The sequence below is a fragment of the Oculina patagonica genome, chromosome 3 (assembly GCF_052425735.1).
Source record: "Oculina patagonica isolate OP01 chromosome 3, crgOcupat, whole genome shotgun sequence".
Lineage (NCBI taxonomy): Eukaryota > Metazoa > Cnidaria > Anthozoa > Scleractinia > Oculinidae > Oculina > Oculina patagonica.
The window spans coordinates 2246132-2266985 of record NC_135760.1 but is presented as its reverse complement, the minus strand read 5'-3'; the positions used below and the strand labels follow the sequence as shown (position 1 = coordinate 2266985).

General features: G+C 36.0%; 2 protein-coding genes and 1 pseudogene across 2 annotated transcripts in view; 2 read left to right on the top strand and 1 right to left on the bottom strand.

The window, feature by feature from the left end:
• The window catches only part of LOC144646169 (vacuolar protein sorting-associated protein 53 homolog), a 52595-nt gene that overhangs the window by 17880 nt on the left and 13861 nt on the right, over positions 1–20854 (bottom strand). Inside the window, exon 17 of the mRNA XM_078505711.1 lies at positions 20485–20567. Coding sequence (XP_078361837.1) covers positions 20485–20567 — 83 coding nt within the window. The remainder of the gene's footprint in view (positions 1–20484; positions 20568–20854) is intronic.
• On the top strand, positions 6886–7825 carry LOC144645550 (melanocyte-stimulating hormone receptor-like; annotated as a pseudogene).
• Positions 16840–18520, top strand: LOC144645549 (adenosine receptor A2a-like). The gene is made up of 2 exons (XM_078505128.1): positions 16840–17860; positions 17940–18520. Exon 1 carries the CDS (start codon positions 16840–16842, stop codon positions 17737–17739), a length of 900 nt encoding a protein of 299 aa, XP_078361254.1. The 3' UTR covers positions 17740–17860; positions 17940–18520.

Here is a 20854-nt window from a genome sequence, read left to right as displayed (position 1 = left end):
GGTAATAATACCCTACAGCATCGTGGAAAACCATATTGATCGAAGTCTGTTTGTGAAACATTTTTTATTTAAAAAAAAAGACGCGTATGTGCCTTTGGAGTATTCAAACACAGATATGAATTGTGTTTTTAGTAATCAGTACGATCCATTATCGAGAGCATTAGAAATATGACTTAGCCGACAAAAAATTAACAGCCCTCAAATATACTTAAAAGGTGCCATTTTCTTTCGTAAACTTCAGTCTAAAACGAAACGTAACGGATGTAATTTGTCGAGCCTTGCTTGAATGTTTGTTTTCAATTAGTAAAAACACTAACATCTACAAATAATAAAGCATTCGTTTTTTCCTTAACTTATTATCGAGAAGTTTTTTTCAAGCAAATGACAAAAATCTTATTCACCATTCAACAAAAACGTCATGTTATAAATTCAGGAAAGTGGACAGATAAGCAAGACTTAAATATCTGAGAGTATTCCCAAGCAACTGACAAACACGTTATTTAACATTCACAAATGTCACTTAATAAATTCAGGAAAGTGGACAAATAGGCAAGACTTCAATATCTAACAGCATATACACCCTTTCATTGGTTAAACGCCACCACCGCTTTAAATATAAATGGACATCCCTGTCGAAAAAGACAGTTATAAAAAACAAGCCATCTACTAACCGCCCAAGAATAATAGCAAAAAGTATGGTAGATCAAGGGATACTAAACCAAGCACTCCGTGCAACACCAACAGGCATTGCTGAATTTTTTGTAGCTTCGAACATTTTCCTTTCCATCACCGCATCTGTAGGCAACGCTCTGATTCTTTTTGTTCTTCACAAAGTCTCATCTATTCACTCACCGACGAAACATTATTTTCGATGCCTGGCGGTCACCGATCTTTGCGTTGGACTTATTCTGCATCCACTCTACGCAATCAACATTTTGTTTCGTATGAATGACATAAACATGAATGCCTTGCACTATATTTACGAAGTTCGTGAAATAATAGGCTGGGTTTTATGTGCAGTATCGCTCTTAACGTCAACCGCAATAAGTGTGGACAGACTACTCGCCTTGTCGTTGGGACCGAGATACAGATACGTCGTAACATCAAGGCGAGTTCTTGTGGTTATATCTTGTTTTTGGTTATTTTGTGCTTTAAATGGATGCATTCGAGTGTGGAAAAGAGATATTGCTTTAAAGGTAGTCTCTTTTATCATCATACTAACTGTGGTAACTTCGATTTTCTGTTACACGAGGATCCACTTCAAACTAAGACAACAACAGGCTCAGGTACAAAACAATCTCACCCAGGGAACACCGAACGGAGGAGGGTTTACATTGAACATAGCAAGATACAAAAAGACAGTTTATAGCATAATGTGGGTACAGGTGGCATTAGTTGCCTGCTACGTTCCTTTTGGCTTTGTTGCTGGGTTTAAAGTAAATGTAACAGAACATTACGAGGCCTGGATAGGTACAACAATTCTAATATACTTAAACTCTTCTCTAAATCCTATCCTTTACTGCTGGAGGATCCGAGAAGTGCGACAAGCATTTAAAAACACAATCATAAATCTTTGTTATGCTTAATTATCCTCTATAGACAGACATAAAGTTGCAAGGTACCATAAAAAAATGTGTACAGTAACAGAAGTGAGGAGCAGTAAAAACATAATCATACATCTTTGGTTTACTTAACAATATCATCCATAGATCGACAAAAAGTTGCAGAGTTACGTATCCTCTATAGATAGACATAAAGTTGCAGAGTAGCAAAACAAAAATGTGTACAGTAACAGAAGTGCAAAGGGCAGTAAAAACACAATCATACATCTTTGTTATTCTTAAAAAATGAATCCTCTATAGATAGACATAAAGTTGCAGAGTAACAAAACAAAAATGTGTACAGTAACAGAAGTAAGATGAGGAGTAAAAACACAATTATACATCTTTTTTATACTTACAAATATCCTCTATAGATCGACATAGAAATGTAAAGTTACATAACAAAACGTGTATTGAAATAGAAGTGAGATGAGAAGTGAAAACATAATCATACATTTTTGTTATACTAAAAAATTTTCCCATATAGATCGACATATAAAATGAATGTAACATGACAAAACGTGTATCAAAATAGAAGCAAGAGAACAGTGAAAAAAACAATACATCGTTGTTAAAATTAAAAAATATCTTCTGTAAATAAACGTAAAGTTGTAGCGTAACATAACAATATGTGTACAAATAGCGGCAAAAGACGAAGGTGTGCGTATTAAAATTCGTTATGTAAAAGAAAAAAATAGCAGCACTTAAACTCTATTTTAGCATGACAAAACAGATCGCAAAGTGCCCACAATGGTTTCAAACAGGTCTTAATAAAATGGGTTCAAGCAATAATGTTTTTTTACAAAAACGTTTGGTGTCTTAATTGTTTGATCATGTCACTTGGCGTTTTTATTGCAACCAGTTTTACCAAGACTTGGTGTTTATAAGGTTTATTTTGTATTTTTGTACAATTTTGGCTTTTGTGCAAATCGTTTCTACATTTTAAGTTGCTTGCGTTTTTCGATTTTATTATCAACTAAAGATTCCAAAGACATTTCGTAAAATTTTGCATTCTAAGATGACAGACTCTCCGGATATTTCACGATTACTGACAATTTACCTTTCTTCACAAAACTTTATATTTTCTTGCAAGTGTTTTGAACGAAGACAGGAAAGCAAACTTTAGCTTATTTTCTGACGTACAGAACCTCTTCAAGACTAGAGGAAACAAGAACAACAACTCGCGCCTTATTACCAATATATAAAAACTTAACTTAGTTTACATAACATGTTATCTCACATAAATTAGCTAATTTCACTCAGGGTAACTAAAAAGCTTATTGATATGTACATTTTAGAGGTTGCTTGGCACTTTACTTAAAAGCTTAAGACGGGAAACAAAAAGAAGAAAGACCGTCAACTTAAAATGACGAAATAATAGTTTTCTAAGGCATAAAATTCCAAAGAAATAATAATTTACCAAAAATAAACAAGAATAGATGCGAATAAGGAAAATTAAAAAGATTGTGAACGACAGAGTGAAAAAATGCACCAACTGTAGCAAGGTTTCTTTAAATCGTAGTGAATAATTTTCACTGGTTAAATCTAATGCTTGACTGCAAATGTATAGTGAGATTGTGTTTCTTGAAAGCAAGAGAAGTGGAAACAAATAGTAATTCTTTTTTTGTTTTCTCAAAATGTGTAAGGCATTACAAAGATACTTCATACTCTAAAAGCAAAGGAAAACGGCATTATCTCAAGTCACTTTTTAAACGGTAGGTAAAAACACATTTCGTTAAGGCCACTGGCATATATTTTTTTAATTACTTCGTACCCTAACAGCTAGGGAGAAAAAAATTGCACAAATTTCTCAAGTCACTGAGATATCCATCACTTTGCAGCACAAACGTGACAACAAACATTCAATGAAATCAACAAATGAAGAGGTTTAAAGGTCTAAGGCATTTAGCACCGGAAACTTATAAAGCTGCAAGCTTATCAGGGCCTGTCTTAAAAAAAGCAATCCTTACAACAACGTTAATTTTCTGACCACGAAGAAAAATGGCGAACACTGCTTAGGACGGAAACTTCAAAGGCAAACTGAACCAATGAACCAATCTGGAATACTTGAATTTTTGTCATCTTTGAACATTTTTCTTTTCATCACCGCATCTCTGGGAAACGCTTTTATACACTTGTTGCTTTGCAAAACGTCTTGTCTATTCATCCTCCCACGAAACTATTATTTCAATGTCTGGCGGTCACTGATCTTTGCGACCACTCTATGCAACCTACATTATATCTCAAACAACAAAGATGAACGTGAATGTCTTGTTCAACATTTACACAACTTCTCTTATTTCAAGTTGAATTCCTCTCCATCGCGGTGGACAGACGTCTCCCTTGTTGTTGGGACTGAGATAATCTACCCGAAATCGACATAATGTTACGACATGTCCGTGTGAAACAGACATGTTGTAACATTAAGACGAGTTTGTGTAGTTATAATTCCTTTTTTGGTTAATTGGTGCTTCGAATGGATGGACCCGGGCGTGGAAACGAGATAGTGTCCTGACAGAAGTCTCAGTTATCATAATACTTGTACTGGTAACTTCGATTTTCTGTAACACGAGAATACACTTCAAACTACGATATCATCAAACCCAAGTACAAAACAATGTCCCCCAATTACACAAGGACAACTGAACGGAGGAGAGATTCCACAAAACATAGCAAGATACAAAAAGACACTTTTTATCACAATGTGGGTGCAATTGGCATTAGGTGCCTGCTATGTTCCGTTTGCTACATGTGAATGGAATTGATAGTAACATAGCTTGGAAAGCTACAACAACTTTATTCTACTTAAAATCATCTCTAAACACGGTCCTTTACTACTGGAAGATTAGAAAAGTGAGACAAGCAGTAAACGACACAATCAGACAACTTTGCTGTACTTAAAAAATAGCCTGTATAGGTCAACAAAAAAATATATAGTGTAACAAAAGCAGAAAAAAGACGGCGGAGGAGGTGTGGTTATAAAACCATGTGTTATGTGGAAGGAGAGGCTAGGGAGCACAAAGAACCCACGTTGATTTCAAACTTATCTTTCTTATAAAGGGGCCAAAATGTGACTTAAGTTAATTTCCTGTCTTAGTGAGATTATGGTTTTCATGAAGAGTTTGTATAAAACATTAACAGCTTTTATATTTTTATTTTCGATTTGCAAAATCAACTTTGTACATTTTGTGACAATTGTTTTGAAAAATTTTGCACACCAAAATACAGGATACATGAGGGCCGAGTTTTCGATGATATGACATCATTTTCGCGTAATCAATAAAGGCGTAATATTCATTTTAAAACTTTTTTACTTCCTTTGTAGGCGCTTTAATCTAAAAAGGCTGTCATTTCTCCACACAATGAACTGCCACCATTAAGGCTGGTGGGTTTTACCTAAATAAATACAAATTTCCTTTTTTTGACTAGCTCAAACTTCCGTGATCGATATTTGCTGCCGTTTGACCAAAGTAAAAAAAAAAAATCATTAGATAAAAAAAAAATCTGTGGTAATAGCTACAGTATCTACATGGAGATCCATATTGATCGAAGTTTGTTTTTTCAATCAAAACGTTTTTCCATTTAAGAAAAATTTTTGTATGTGTCTATCATGTGATGTATTAAACACAATTATGAAATGTCTTTTCGTTTTGTGATCAATTAGAAAAACGGCCTTATTTCAGTTTGTTTGTTTTCTATTAGCTCACACACTAACAACTATAAATAAAGTAGCATTCATTTTATTATTTTTTCTTAATTGGCAAGCGGGGTTCTCCCAAACAAATGACAAATATCTTATTCACCACTCCCCTTCTAGAAGGGGAGACAACGACTTCGAATAACTTCGCTAAATGGCGTCGGAATGACTCCAAATTCGGCACAAGACACAAGTAAGCGACACATTTGAGGTAGGTAAACTTTATTTCAAAATATATATTTATTTACCCGATTTTAGAGAACCCGTGATTTTCCCATACATTTTTCTATATACACAAGCTGTCGCATACACCACGTATGTAGAGTCGGCCGCCCGAAAGGCTCAAAAACACATCAAAAAGACGAATTTTGAGCTTGGGAAGCCTGTGATTCAATCAATAATGGTCAAACCTTCTCAGAGATTTTTAGGGAAGATTTTGGTGTCTTTTAAAAGTGTTTTGTCTTCCACTTGACATTTCTATTGCAACCATTTTTTACCGAGACTTGGTGTTTTTAATTTTCACTTTTTATTTTAGTACAATTTTAGCTTTTATGAGAATCTTTACAGTTTTTGCTTTCTTACATTTTTCGACCTTTTCTCAAATCAATTGTAAAGATCCTTAAGACATTTTGTGAAATTGTTCAATCCAAGAAGCAGACTTTCTGAATATTTCGTGTGTACTGACAATTTACCTTTCATTTACAAAAATTTTTGTTTCAAGTGAGCAAGTGCTTTCAAAAAGGGCTGTCATTTCTCCACACGATAAACTGTCACCATTTAAACAAGGGCCTTTTAGCTAAATAAATACTTATAATGTTGAGTCTTAAAAGCATATGCAAATTTCCGCGAAAAATAATTTCTGCCGTTTAATCAAGGTAAAAAAATAACTGCTGTAGTAATAGCTACAATACCTACTACCTACGTGGAAATACATATAGATCGGTTACTTCTCGGATAATTGATGTATGTGCCTATGTACCTATGATGTATCATTCACAATTCAAACACAATTATGAAATGGTTTTTAGTAATCAATACATATACGTTATTAAAAGCATAAGAAAAATAGCCTTATTTTAATTGCTAAAAGGACAAACTGTTTAAAGTCCACAATAAAACTTTAAATGTTCCTTTTTTCCCAAACTTCGCGTAAACAAAATGTGACCAGTGCTATCTTGTCGAACTTTGTTTGATTCTCTTTTTTTTAATTAGGTTAATCACTAACAGCTATAAATATATGAGTTCTTTTTTAAAAAAAATCGTAAGCGAGGGGTACTTCTAAGCAACTGACACAATTCAACACAAACGTCAGTCTCTTCATAAATTCAGAAAGTGGTCAGATAGACAAGAATTAAAATATCTAATACCATAGGCGCCCTATCATTGATTAAATGCTACCACTTTTAAACATTAATGGACAGTCCTGCCGTTAATGGGCAGTCCTGTAAAACGGTTATAAATAACAATTGGTCAACTTATCGGTTAAAAGGTTTTCGTACTATCAGCGACATATACCAAGAATCATCATCCTATAAACGAAGCTACAACCTGGCATTTTTTTTCCTCAACTTAAAGCTAGAAGCACTCTTCACAGTAACCTTAATTTTCTCACCACCCAAGAATAATGGAAAACGTTACAGGCGATCAAAGCACACTAAACCAAGCACTCAGTTCACCGCCAGCAGGCACAGTTGAATTTTTTTCCGCTTTCAACATTTTTCTTTCCATCACCGCATCTCTGGGCAATACTCTGATTCTTATTGCTCTTCATTAAGTCTCCTCTATTCATCCCCCAACGAAAGCCTTTTTTCGCTGTCTGGCGTTCACAGATCTTAGCGTTGGACTTATTTTGCAACCACTCTACGTAATCAACATAGTGTCACCTGTAACAAACATGAACATGAATGTCGTGGACTATGTTTACGAAGTTCGGGAAGCAGTAAGTTGGATTTTGTGTTCAGTATCTCTCTTGACATCGACCGCAATTAGTGTGGACAGACTGCTCGCCCTGTTGTTGGGACTGAGATACAGACATGTCGTAACACTAGGGCGAGTTCGTGTAGTTATAATTTGTTTGTGGTTAATAAGCGCTTCAGGTGGATCGATCCGAATGTGGAGAAGAGATATTGCCTCAAAGCTAGTCTCTGTTGTCATAACACTTTCTCTGGTTACTTCGATTTTCTGTTACACGAGGATCCACCTCGAACTACGACATCATCAAGCTCAAGTACAAAACATTGTCCCCCAAGGACAACCGAACGGAGGAGGGATTCCACTGAACATAGAAAGATACAAAAAGACAGTCTCTAGCATATTGTGGGTGCAGTTGGCATTAGTTGCCTGCTATACTCCGTTTGGCATTGTGGCTGGGCTTAATGTTAATGTAATAGAAAATTACGTGGCCTGGAAAGCTACGGCAAGTCTAGTCTACTTAAACTCGTCTCTCAACCCGACGCTCTACTGCTGGAAGATCCAAGAAGTGAGACAAGCAGTGAAAGACACAATCAGACATCTTTACTGTTTTTAAAAAAAAATAAGCCTTAAAGATGGAAACACAGTAGTTGCAGAGTAAAATGACAAACAAATAGCATATACATGAAAAAGAAAATTTAAACTGGCTAGGCCACAGAAAACTCAGCCCTTTTTGTAACGAGTAGCTTCCTTCATTTCTTATTGTAATGTGTTCACAAAATAAATTTCCTTCAAATCGAAAGAAGCTTACAGTAGCTGTTAACTAAGGAAGTAAAGCAGAAAAAGGAGGTTTAAAGATGAATTCCAGTCCGTACTGCGCAATCTCGGCTGCAATGTTTATGCGAGCCCAACACGAAGGAATGTTTACAAGCAAAACTAAAAATTTCGCGACAAACTTACCTTTTTCTTCATTATTAACGCCAGATATCATTGCAAAACAAATAATAACGAGTAGAGGAACCTTGACGCTATTTCAAACCGACGTTTCAGCTCATCGGAAATTCTTGAACCAAACGAACTGTAATGGCGGACTAAATAAACTTCATGTTTGCTGTCACCGAAGTGTAACGTTTCAACGAATTCAAAACAAAAACGAAAACAAACCCCGAGTCTGCGCAGTACGGACTGGAAATCAGCTTTAAGTAAGCCAAAAAGGAGAAGGTTTATTGAGTTCGAGAAAGATTGAGACTTATCATTACCTACGACCTACAAAATTGTAGAATATCACCAAAGATGCTACAGTCAACTCTCGCCTTGCGGACACCCCGCTATTACGGACGCTCGATATTACGGACAAAATTCAGATCCCCGGCGAAAGTTATAGAGGTTTTACTGGAAATGACTCCCGCTATTACGGACTCTCGCTATTACGGAATTACGGACACTTTCGTGGCACCAAAAGAACAATTTTATTGTTTTGACTCTCGATAAAGCGGACACCATGAACTTCTCACATAACATTATTGCAGAAAATTGCAGTGTGTTAAATACTATTTGTCGAAACACACTTCAGAAGTCTTCTGCAATAATTATTTTTGCATCAATTGCGTCAGTAGCTGTACACCAGACTTTGCTTTTTCACTTCAGCTTGCGCCCTTTTCTTTCAAACGACTCCTTTTGAGAGATCAAACCCTCAAACCCTCGACCATTGTCATTCTCCATACCTAACGACTACTGAGTCTTTTCACGACTGTTGATAAGCTCGTCATAGCCCATACTATTTAACCTATGTTAACGCCATTTTTTTCCTCACACCCCGCTATAACGGACTCTCGCTATTACGGACACTAAACGAAGTCCCGAGCGTGTCCGCTATAACGAGAGTTGACTGTATTCCGTTAGAAGTGTGACTTTCCAGCATTTAGCCAGGTTTCCTCAACAATTTACAATACTCATTTTTACTCCAGTTTGGAAAGAGGTACCCTGATAGTAAACTGCCCGCAACACACACAACAAAACACAACACACTGAGTACATCACCTGTTTTTGAAAGCGCTGAAAACAAGTCCAAATTGCCTTCAAAGCAAACTTAATCGTTGCTACTAAAGTTTTACTTCGCAATAAAAGAATATTTTACTCAAAAGAGTGACAGTCGAATTTGTTTCGCGGTTTCGCACTGTTGTGAAATGTATGCCGAAAATATAAACTATCATTTTACCAACTTACTTCCCCTGCAGGTGTGTTATTCTATAATCGTGTCTCCAAACACATGAACTGTAACAAGACGCCTAAAGCTTAATGCTTAAAACCGGGCAGTTAATGTTTAACTACCTGATTAGACAAGTACAGCAAAAACTTTTAAAATACCATTTAATTTATATTGAGTAACACGCAAGTCTGTGGATTGCTTGTCAATGCTTGGACAAATTCCTGCTTAGGCTTTCAAATTTTTTTCGAATACTGAATAACCTAGGTGTTGAAAACGTTTTGTGTGCAATTTTGAATAAATGAACTCATACCAGTTAAATGGCAGTACAAATGATCTCCGACCAAAACAAAGAAACAATTTGAAAGATTTCGTTAAAAACTAAGACGCGTTTTTAAACATTTTTAAAAATGTACCACACCAAAAAAATGGGAATAAGAACAAGATAAGAAAGCTTTTCAGCTTTCAAACATGAAGCTCTTCACGTCAATTTTGGGAAGCAGTCACGCAAACGCAAGTTCTTGATTGCGTGATTCATTGCAGGTCATTTCTCCATCGCCGTTCGGTTCCGACTGAAACTCAAAACCCTTGAATGAGAAACAAAAAATATATATTTTATATTCCTCGCTAAAAAGAGTGGAGTAACCAGAAAATTACAGTATTGGCTCCTGCTCGAATAAAACGAGTCACATAAATAATAAAAAAAAAAACGAATAAAACGAGTCAAATATCAAGAATAACAGAAAAATTTCTAAACAAAATTACAAAAGAAAATAAAAAAGACTAAAAAAGGGCATGCATTAGACCACACGTATTAGATAACAGATGCTTCTAAAAATCTCAACTAAATGTGAAAAAAAAGATTCAAGATGAGGCGAAGAAACATTTGAGTTGCATTAAAAATTTTGAATCCTTAAAAGCCGTGAAAATAGCATGCCGTGATAAAATTTAATTAATTATACGCGCCAAAGGGCAAGTTTTCATTTTTGCCGTCTATTCAGTTTCACAGGACTAACGATTTAACGATTTACATTCCATTCTAGTTTGTAGAAATTATTGTATTATTACTTTGCATTTCCGTTTTGTTTTCTGAGTTCTTGAAAAGTGTGCAAGTAAAGTTTTTACATCATGAACAAAATAAGGTTCTTTTGTTGTGTAAACATTCAATTCGTCTGTGACACACGGACTTTGTCGGCCCAACTGTACACGGATGGAAATAGTCAAAATGGACACAATTCTTGCTAGATGAAAAGCATCTTCAAAGTAGAGTCTGGAGCCGTTTTTAAATGCAGGAGCTTGCTGCAAAAACATTGCGTGACTGATGTAAAAAACTTCGACCTCAGCGACCTGTCGAAACAATCACCGGTTTCGGACTCCAGAACTCGCTTGAGTCGAACGCTTGAATAAAAACACAAAAATATATCTTTCACGTTTAACAGAAATCGGGGTATTAGATAAAATTTTAATTGCTCCTGCTGAGTAAATATCAAAAGTGCGGGATCTGAATCCCGGCCAAGAAAGCGGCCGAGTGAACTACTACGACAAATGACGCAAATATGTAAACATCACATGGTGCCTCAATCTATAAATAGATGCCGTGTTCGTTTCAAAAGCCTAAAAAGGCAACTAATACAAACGTGAAAAAATAAAAAAAGAAGCATGAAAAAAGTTTTAGATGAATTTTTATTCAAGATGGGGTCAAGAAACATTTTAAAAGGCAAAAAGATTTAGAAAATTTCAAAAACGTGAAATTTTGCATGCCGTGGTAGAATTTAATTACATGTATTAAATTACCCGCGCCAAGATTTCATTTTCATTTTGCAGACCATTTGTTTTACTTGCTGGCTTTACGGATCCCTTCACAAATACCATCATAGTTCGTAGAAATACTATACATTACAATTTTGTTTACTTAAGTCTTGGGAAGTGTTTTACATCAAGAACCAAAATAAGATTATTTTGCTGTGTAAACATTCAATCGTCTCTGATACGCGACTTTGCCAGCTCAACTGTGCAAGGATGAAAATGGACATAATTCGTCCTATTAAATGAAAAGCATCTTCAAAGTATTCCGGCTCAAAAATGCTCTGGCTACCAGCCGTTTTTTAAAAGAGCAGTTATGCGTAAAGCTTGCTGCAAAAACATTGCGTGACTGACGTAGCGGTTTGGAGCTGTCAAAACAATCACCGGTTTCGCAATGCAAACGCTTGAATAACACAAACATATATATATTTCACGCTAAACAGAAATCAGGGTTTTAGATAAAATTTAAAATAGAAGAGTGATTTAATAGCCGGGTTTAATAGCTCCTGCCGAATAAATATCAAAAGTGCGTTATTTGAATCCTGGCCAAGGAAGCGGCCGAGCGGGTCTGGAACGATTTACCGACAAGACTACTACTACGACTACTACGACGAAAAAATTCCGGGCGATTTATGAACCGGGCTCGGCCCAGTCTCTGCCCGGTTAATAAGGGAAGGCTGGTGAAGATATTCATTATGTATTTGCCATGGCTAGTCCTTATGGAGTTAGGAAACGAAATTTCGTACGTATGCAACACTACTTTCAAACTAAAGGAAAACAATAGCAACACACGCATTATTACCATAAAAGTATTAACGTTAGACTTTGTTTAACTTTGCATAACAATATCATAATGCAAAATTAGCTAATTTCACTCAAGATAATTAAACTGTTAATGGAGCTGAATAAAACTCATCGATATTTACATATTAGAGGTTGTTTGGCACTAAGCTTAAAAGCTTGAAAAAGGAAATAAGGAGAAAGAGCACTTAAAATGACAAAATAATAGTTTTCTAAGTCACGAAAACTACGAAGAAGTAATAATTTACCAAAAAAAATAAACAAGGATGGTTACGAATAAGGAAGATTACAGTGTGAACCAGAAAACCATGAACACTTTACTCTCTCTTGCATGTGTAAAAGACTGCAGAAAACCGTCGAATGATAGCTCAAACTGTAGGAAATATAAACAAATGAGATGAGATGGAGCCAGCAGGTTATTAAGGCGTACTATGAACGCCAAACTTAAAAGAGATTAGATAAATTTTCCAATAAAAACCGTCAGAAACGAAGCTCCTTAAAAAGAAATGCAAATTTATCATGAAGATGAATTGTTACTGGTTAAATTTGATATGTCATAAGGAAAATAAGAAAAAAGTCTTCTGAATTAAAAACGGCTGTCGTTAACTGCAACATTTACTTGTCAGTGTACATTGATATTTTGTGTTTCGATTCTGAGAAAAAGTAATATTTATTAGGCTTATTCAATACACACCCAATGTGTTGTGTAAGGCATTAGAAAGATACTAACAGCTAGGGAAAATGCCATTATCTCATTTCGCATTTCTAATTGGTGGGTATGGCGATATTTTGTTAAGGCAACTGACTTCATAAGTTAGTAAAAATGGACAAACGGCAAGATTTAAAAGTCTAATGCCGTGAAACCGTGCCATTAATAGACTCCAGAAACTGAAGTAAAATATTTTGCAAATCAATTAAAGCAGAACTTAAAACGCACCTATACACCACTTTCATAATGGCGGCCAATTTATTTATTCTTTTATATGTATGTTAATTAGCCCTACTGGCCTCGTTTTAGAGTAAAAATTCTTTTGAATTTTTCACATGCTGACGAGGCCAGTAGGGCTAATTAACATACATATAAAAGAATAAATAAATTGGCCGCCATTATGAAAGTGGTGTATTATTTCCTACAGCTACTGTATTAAAAAGATATGTGACCGATGTTATGCTCTGTTTTTGGTTACATTAGTTCATACACTAACAGCTAGGGAGAAAAAAATAGCACAATCTCAATTCTTTCTTTTTTAATTGGTCAACGAGGTAACTTTCACAAGTCACTGACATGTCTATTATTTTCCAGCACAAATATGTCAACAAACTTTCAAGAAATTGAAAAATGAAGAATTTTAATGGTCATAGGCATTAAGCACCGGAAACTTACAAACCTGCAAGCCGATCAGGGTTTGTCTCAACTAAAAGCAATCGTAACAACAACGTCAATTTTCTGACCACGTAGAAAAATGGCGAATACCTGCTTTGGATGATGGAAAGTACAAAAGCAAACTAGACCAAACAGTCAGTGCATCACTATCTGGTATACTTGAAGTTTTGTCAGCTTTGAACATTTTTCTCTCTAACACGCATCCCTGGGAAACGCTTTGATACTTATTGCTTTGCAAAGAGTCTCATTCTTTTATTCACCCTCCCACGAAACTATTACTGATCTTTGCAACCACTCTATGCAACCTACATTATATCTCAAAGAACAAAGGTGAACGTGAATGTCTAGTACAACATTTATACAACTTCTCTTCTTTCAAGTTGGATTTCGTGTAAGGAATTCCTCTCGATCTCGACTCCAATTAGTGTGGGCAGGCTTCTCACCCTGTTGTTGGGACTGCGATCATCTACACAGACTCAACTTAATGTTACGACGTGTCCGTATGAAACAGACATGTTGTAACATTAAGACGAGTTCGTGTAGTTATAATTCCTTTTTTGGTTAATTGGTGCTTCAGGTGGATGGATCCGGGCGTGGAAACGAGTTAGTGCCTTGATGGAAGTCTCTGTGATCATAATACTTGCACTGGTAACTTCGATTAACTGTTACACGAGGATAAACTTTAAACTTTGACATCATCAAGCCCAAATACAAAACAATGTCCCGCATGGACAACCGAACGGAGAAGGGATTTCATTGAACATAGCAAGATACAAAAAGTTAGTTTCTAGCATAATGTGGGTACAGTTGGCATTAGTTGCCTGCTATGTTCCGTTATACCTTGTGGTTGTGCTACATGTGAATGGAATTAACAATAACATGTCTAAGAAAGCTACAACAACTCTAGTCTACATAATCTCATCTTTAAACCCGATCTTGTACTGCTGGAAGATTAGAGAAGTGAGACAAGCAGTGAAAGACACAATCAGACATCTTTGCTGTACTTAAAAATAGCCTGTATAGGTCCAATGGAAGATGAACGTGAATGTCTTGTACAACATTAACACAACTTCTCTTATCAAGTTGGATTTTGTGTGAGGAATTCCTCTCGATCTCGACTGCAATTAGTGTGGACAGACTTCTCACCCTGTTGTTGAGACTGAGATCATCTACAGGAACTCAACTTAATGTCCCGACATGTCCGTATGAAACAGACATGTTGTAACATTGAGACGAGTTCGTGTAGTTATAATTTGTTTTTGGCAAATTAGAGCTTCAAGATGGTGGATTCGGGCGTGGAAACGAGTTAGTGTTATCATAATACTTTCACTGGTAACTTCGATTAACTGTTACACGAGGATAAACTTCAAACTACGACATCATCAAGCTCAAGTACAAAACAATGTCCCCCAAGAACAACCGAAAAGAGGAGGGATTCCACTAAACATAGCAAGATACAAAAAGAAAGTTCATCTACAGGAACTCAACTTAATGTTACGACATGTCCGTATGAAACAGACATGTTGTAACATTAAGACGAGTTCGTGTAGTTATAATTTGTTTTTTGGTTAATTGGTGCTTCAGGTGGATGGATCCGGGCGAGGAAACCAGATAGTGGCCTGACGGAAGTCTCTGTTATCACAATACTTTCACTGATAACTTCAATTTTCTGTTACTCGAGGATACACTTCAAACTACTGCTGTTTAGTTTGAAGAAAAGTTTAAATTTGGCAGTAATTGTATAGCGTGTGTGCATCAAGTTTCGTCGGTTCTGACGATTGTTCTAGGGATAATAATAATAATAATAATAATAATAATAATAATAATAATAATAATAATAATAATAATAATAATAATAATAATAATAATAAGAACTTTATTTAAGTGTCTAGTCTTCTAGCTAGCCTTAAGCTTACTAATCGGGGACACTGTTTAAACTAAAATATAATATAAGTACAAAAGCGATTCTGGTCTATTTACATTAAATTATGCTACATTTTCCAACACTCTTTGTATTTACATCTAATTCCTACAATTAAGATACTACTTTAAAATACGGAAAAATCAAATAACGGCTAAAGAACAGCTCCAATTTTAGTATTATTATAAAACATGCCTTCTATTCAAACGTATTACACCCTTGTCTGTTTAGTTTGAAGAAAAGTTTAATGTTGGCAGTAAAGACATTTGGTCCTATTTCAGTTTTGGTGTCGCCAATTAGTGCCGATTTGTGCACTAGAATTTGTATGTGACACTCGAATAAAGGTTCTTATTTAATTGTAGTTTGTTCGCTTGATTGTTTGTTTATTTGAGAGTGTGTTTGTTTGTTTGTTTCTTGCTGGACCCCACGCTAGCTTTTAAATTACTTTTGTTCCCGGGTTTGACACTTGGTTCAAAACTATTCATGTCGTCAGTCTGTTTCGAGTTGTTTTGACGCTGCATTTAAATTATTCTTGTTTTATTGCTGGACTCATTTGATGCACCGTTTAAGTCATGGAAATTCAACCATTAACAGGCAGTGAATTTCCAAAATGACTGGTCCAATCACGAACAAAGTTTGATTCTTTTGTTTCCATCTGATGCTGTGATTGGTTGAAAACTCTCACAAGTCTCTGGTTAAAGTCGTTGCACGGTAAAATGTGTTCCAATTTATTACTTTCAGAATTATTTTAAATGGATGTAGTGAAAACTAAAATGTGATATAACGCTTCCACTTTACTAAGTTTACCGCTATTGTTTTTTTCCAAATGGCCTGGTGAAAGAAGGCTGATTAGTTAGTTTGGTGAAATAAACACTGAATTTATACCACCACTTGATGAACATGTCAATATAAAAAAGTAAATAGCCGCCGCACGACAATCTGCTAGTGGGCTTGAAAATAAATGATTTCGTGCATGACTTTTTTACTCACATCTTGCGCGCGAGCGGACATACTCAATCCATGTACGCATAATACTTTTTTTTACCTTTTACGGTTTTTAATATTCAAGCCCGATTAATTGCTAAGAGCATGGCAACCTGTTTACAGCTGTTTTATCAATCGACAGACTCAACTGAATAGACTTTGTCCCTTAATAAGCCAGATCAAAATGCGTTGGTTCTTTTTATCTCACCGCTACAATTATTTCGGCCTTTATTTTCATTTTATTTTTAATTAGTTCTTACGCTTACAGCTAAAAGTATAAGAAAAGATAATTGACGATTAAAGGTTAATTGGCAAGCGATGTTATATTACCAAGCAAATGACATATCTATCGCGTTTTAACACATTAAAAAGTCTAATGCCTCTTCGGGCCTGTTAAAATTGACAGTTATGAAGCCCAACCGGACGTGCTTTTAACAGCGTCACCTCGCCAGAATAGCTGCATGTAGGTGGTTTTCTCTTACCTAAAAACACTCTTCACAGAAAGCATTATTTTCTGACCACGCAAAAGCAATGGCAAACATTACTGGAGATGGAAACTTCACAAGCAAACTGAACCAAACACTCAACCCATCACCAGCAGGCACAGTTGAAGTTTTTTCTGCTTTGAACATTTTTCTTTCCATCCTGGCATCTCTAGGCAATGCTCTCATCCTCGTTGCTCTTTATAAAGTATCTTCTATTCAACCTCCGACGAAACTTTTCTTCCAAAACCTAGCGGTCACTGATCTTTGCGTTGGCGTTATCGTACAGCCACTCTTTACAACTTACATAAATCTTCGTGAAACAAAGACAAATGCGAATGTTTCGTACGATGTCCTTGCAGTTTGTGGTGCTTTAGGTTATATTTTATGTGTAATATCTCTCTTAACGTCAACCGCAATTAGTGTGGACAGACTTCTCGTCCTTTCGTTAGGACCAAGGTACAGATATGTCGTAACATTACGGCGAGTGCGTGTACACATAATTTGTTTTTGGTTAATTGGTTCCTCGACTGGATTGATCCGGATGTGGAGAAAGGATATTGCCTCGAATGCAGCCTCCATTCTTGTAACGCTTTCTCTGGTAACTTCAGTTTTTTGTTACACGAGGATCTACCTCAAACTACGACATTATCAAGCCCAAGTACAAAACCAAGACCTTCAAGGGCAACCGAACGGAGCAGGGATTCCACTGAACGTAGCAAGATACAAAAAGACAGTTTCTAGCATAATGTGGGTGCAGTTGGCATTAGTTGTCTGTTATGTTCCGCTCGTTCTGTATGTCAATGGAATGGATAATTACGTGATGTGGAATGCTACAGCAACTCTGATCTACTTAAACTCATCTCTAAACCCAATCTTCTACTGTTGGAAGATCCGAGAAGTGAGACAAGCAGCAAAAGACACAATCAGACAGCTTAACTGCTTTTAAATTATTGCTGTACTCGAGGAAAAGTTGCAAGGCAAAATTGACAAATGACATAAAAGGAAAGCAGACTTTACCTATCTTTATCACAACATGATTGTACTTAGTCATTTTTCCAATGTACAAAGTTATCTTATGAAGGTAAAAAGACAAGAGATACATAACAAATAAACCAAGGAAAAGCAAAAATGATGAAGATTGGGAAGATTGAGACTGATTGAATACCGACAAAGACAGACTTGAAAAAAAAAATTAAATAAAGACACGGAATTCATCACGCAACTCCTGAAAGCAAACTAGCGGACAAAAGGGTTTTTTTTAACTTCAAGGCGAAAAGTTGCCTCCAAGTTAGGATACACCCCACTGTAGGTGTTCAAAAGGGACGTTTATAAAGTGGTTTTCCGAATATGACCCAGTTAATAATGACTGCGCCATTAAACTGTATACGGTCTTATGTGCCTACTGACATGATCAGACTTGACGACGATTACACCGTATTGTTTCTTGGATGCTTATAGAACTACACTTTATTACTCGAGTCTGAGGCAAATATTTTGCTAACAGTTATATAGGTTTACAATTTTACTAAGGCCACCCTTCCCTAATACTTAGAGATCACTGTAATTCCAATTAAAGTAACAAGTCACTGTGAAAATTTGTAAGATGGAGACTCACATAATGTACAATAACAGAAAATTCACTTAACAATGGTAAAATATAACTCAAGACACTACATGGCTGCACAACGCTCATGTGCATCCAAGGTTCCCTACGTGCTGTTGATCGATCGAGCAATAAATTTACGTAAAGCAATGTATTGCAAAGTAAACAACATTTCTAAGGAAATAAATATTTTTTTTTCTGTTATTTAACATAATGAACAAGTCTTTTATATTCGAGTGTATTTTGACTATCGCTGAGAAAACCCATCAGTTCAAGAAATGTCAATAGATATGGTAATTTACTTTGGTCAAAAGGGTACAATGTATTTCATAACCCACAGATATTTACCCTAAGTAAAATTATGTTTTTGGATGGGCTGTTGTGAAAGAACAAATGCAACTTCCATTTGCTAAGTAACTTCCGCTACTGGTTACTCTGAATTGAAACTGTTTTCCCAGGGGGCAAGCAGATGTCATTACCAAATGCGTTACCTTTTTGCGAGGTTAAAAATTCGCACAAAAGTTGCCAAATTGGCCGATAAATATTTCGCGAGAAATAAAATTCGCGATATCCGTTGAGGATATTAAACCAGTTTTTTCACCACCCAAAGCAAAAGACGTTTCGCGATGATTTTATCGTACATTTATAATGTAAATTACCACCGCATAACCTTTCGATCCTTGCTCACTTTGGACTCATTTACTCTTGCAGATTTTCAACTGAGAGGAAACTTTACAGATACCGCAAATAATCTGTATTAAGCCCGTGAAAGAGGTGGGAGAATGGGCTTACGAATTTTTAAAATTCAACAATAAATTAACCAGCGTACATGCATGAAAATAGATGTACATGTAGGAAGACGTGTTTTTCCCCACTCAACAACCGGGCATAGAAAACAAGCGTAAGTGATCCAATGGTTTTGCTAGACACAATAAAGAATAGCAGTCAGAAACAAACAATTTTTTGTATGTAAAAAATCGCCGGATAACAATTTCCCTCTTTCAGACATAACACGCGTGCGACCGTGGTCTATTACTAGATTGTCAACAATCAGAGAACCAGTCAGATTGGCGCATTTGTAATAGAACACGGTACGTTACAATTAACTTTCAAATGACACTTCTCCGTCATCAAAAGTACAATAAAAATAAATGTAGTGGAAGGAAAACTTATATTTTATAAACTAAACAAAATAATACTTGTTTTGTTCATAGATTTTACTGCGTGGCCATGTTGGGAAAGTGTGGGAGACATGTACAGGAAGAGCTTTGTGGAGTTTTACCCAAAATAGGAAAATGTAACAGGGAGGAACACCTGAATTATTTAACGTATTGATAAGTCGTTTTTGCTTTAACTTTGACTTGTTAGTTTCACAGCTACAATACTGTGCAAGAGTAATGAGGGCGATTTTCGACGCAAAATGGCGAAAAGAGCGCATTTTCGTAGGAAACGAAACTCCAACAAATTTCCCCCGAATCTTTGCTGACACCATAGTTTTCACATTTTCGAAATTTCGCCGTTGTCGGAGAAATGCTTCCTTGAAATTCTGGCGACGTTTCGTTGAGGATTTCGATGCTTGTACGCGAATTTTCGAAGAGTGATTCGAATTTTCGAAATGTTATTCTCGTATTTTCGAAGTCTTTCGAATTTTTGACGATGAATGATAAAGGTCGTTCGAATTTTCTCTTTTCGAGCTCACAGTTCCTTAATCAACAACAAAAATTGTCGCAAACGGCAACCGTAATAAAAACAAAATACAGATAAAAGTCCCTCAGAAGCTAATGTTAAACTAGAAAATTACTGTCTAATTAAATTATCAAATATGACGGGCAAATCAAGGGTCACAAGTCATGTAAAGTAGAGCGTCAGCTTGATGAAACTCGACAATACAACTGGGCGCACGGGAAGTAAAGGTAAAATGTTTCCCAAATCCCAGTAACTGGCCATTCTGGAATCAGGTTGCTTGTCGTTTAAAGAACAGTCTAGAAATGTGTTTTTCTGGATATTAGCAATAGCTACTTTCCAAGAGCCCAAAAGTTTGAAACAAGACAGTTTCAAATGGTTAGATTTCAAGTGTGTGTCAGTTACCTGTGGAACACGTCTTGCTCTCCATTGAGTTCGATTTTCTCTGCCAACTCAGGATCAACCTTCTCTTTTAATTTCTCCTCCAGCTGCGTAAGAAGAGTTAAATTATAAAACAACAAGTTAGCACAGTGCCGCTGTGATCAAACTTAAAATGATTCTGAAAAGTTTAGGCATACCTACGAGTACATCATAGAAAAAAAAAACAATAAGGGTATGATTCCGCAGAACATTATACAGTCTTAATCACTGGTCCCGAGAGAAACATTGAGATTCAAGGAAAACAAAATTAATCCGAGGGACTAGTCAGTGATTTGTTATATAGCACAACGAAGACTTGGAGAGAAACGGCAGTCGTCGGTCAACATTCAACAGT

Excerpts from the sequence above, each read along its gene's own strand:
- LOC144645549 (XM_078505128.1), top strand. The coding sequence starts at position 16,840 with ATGGCAAACATTACTGGAGATGGAAACTTCACAAGCAAACTGAACCAA.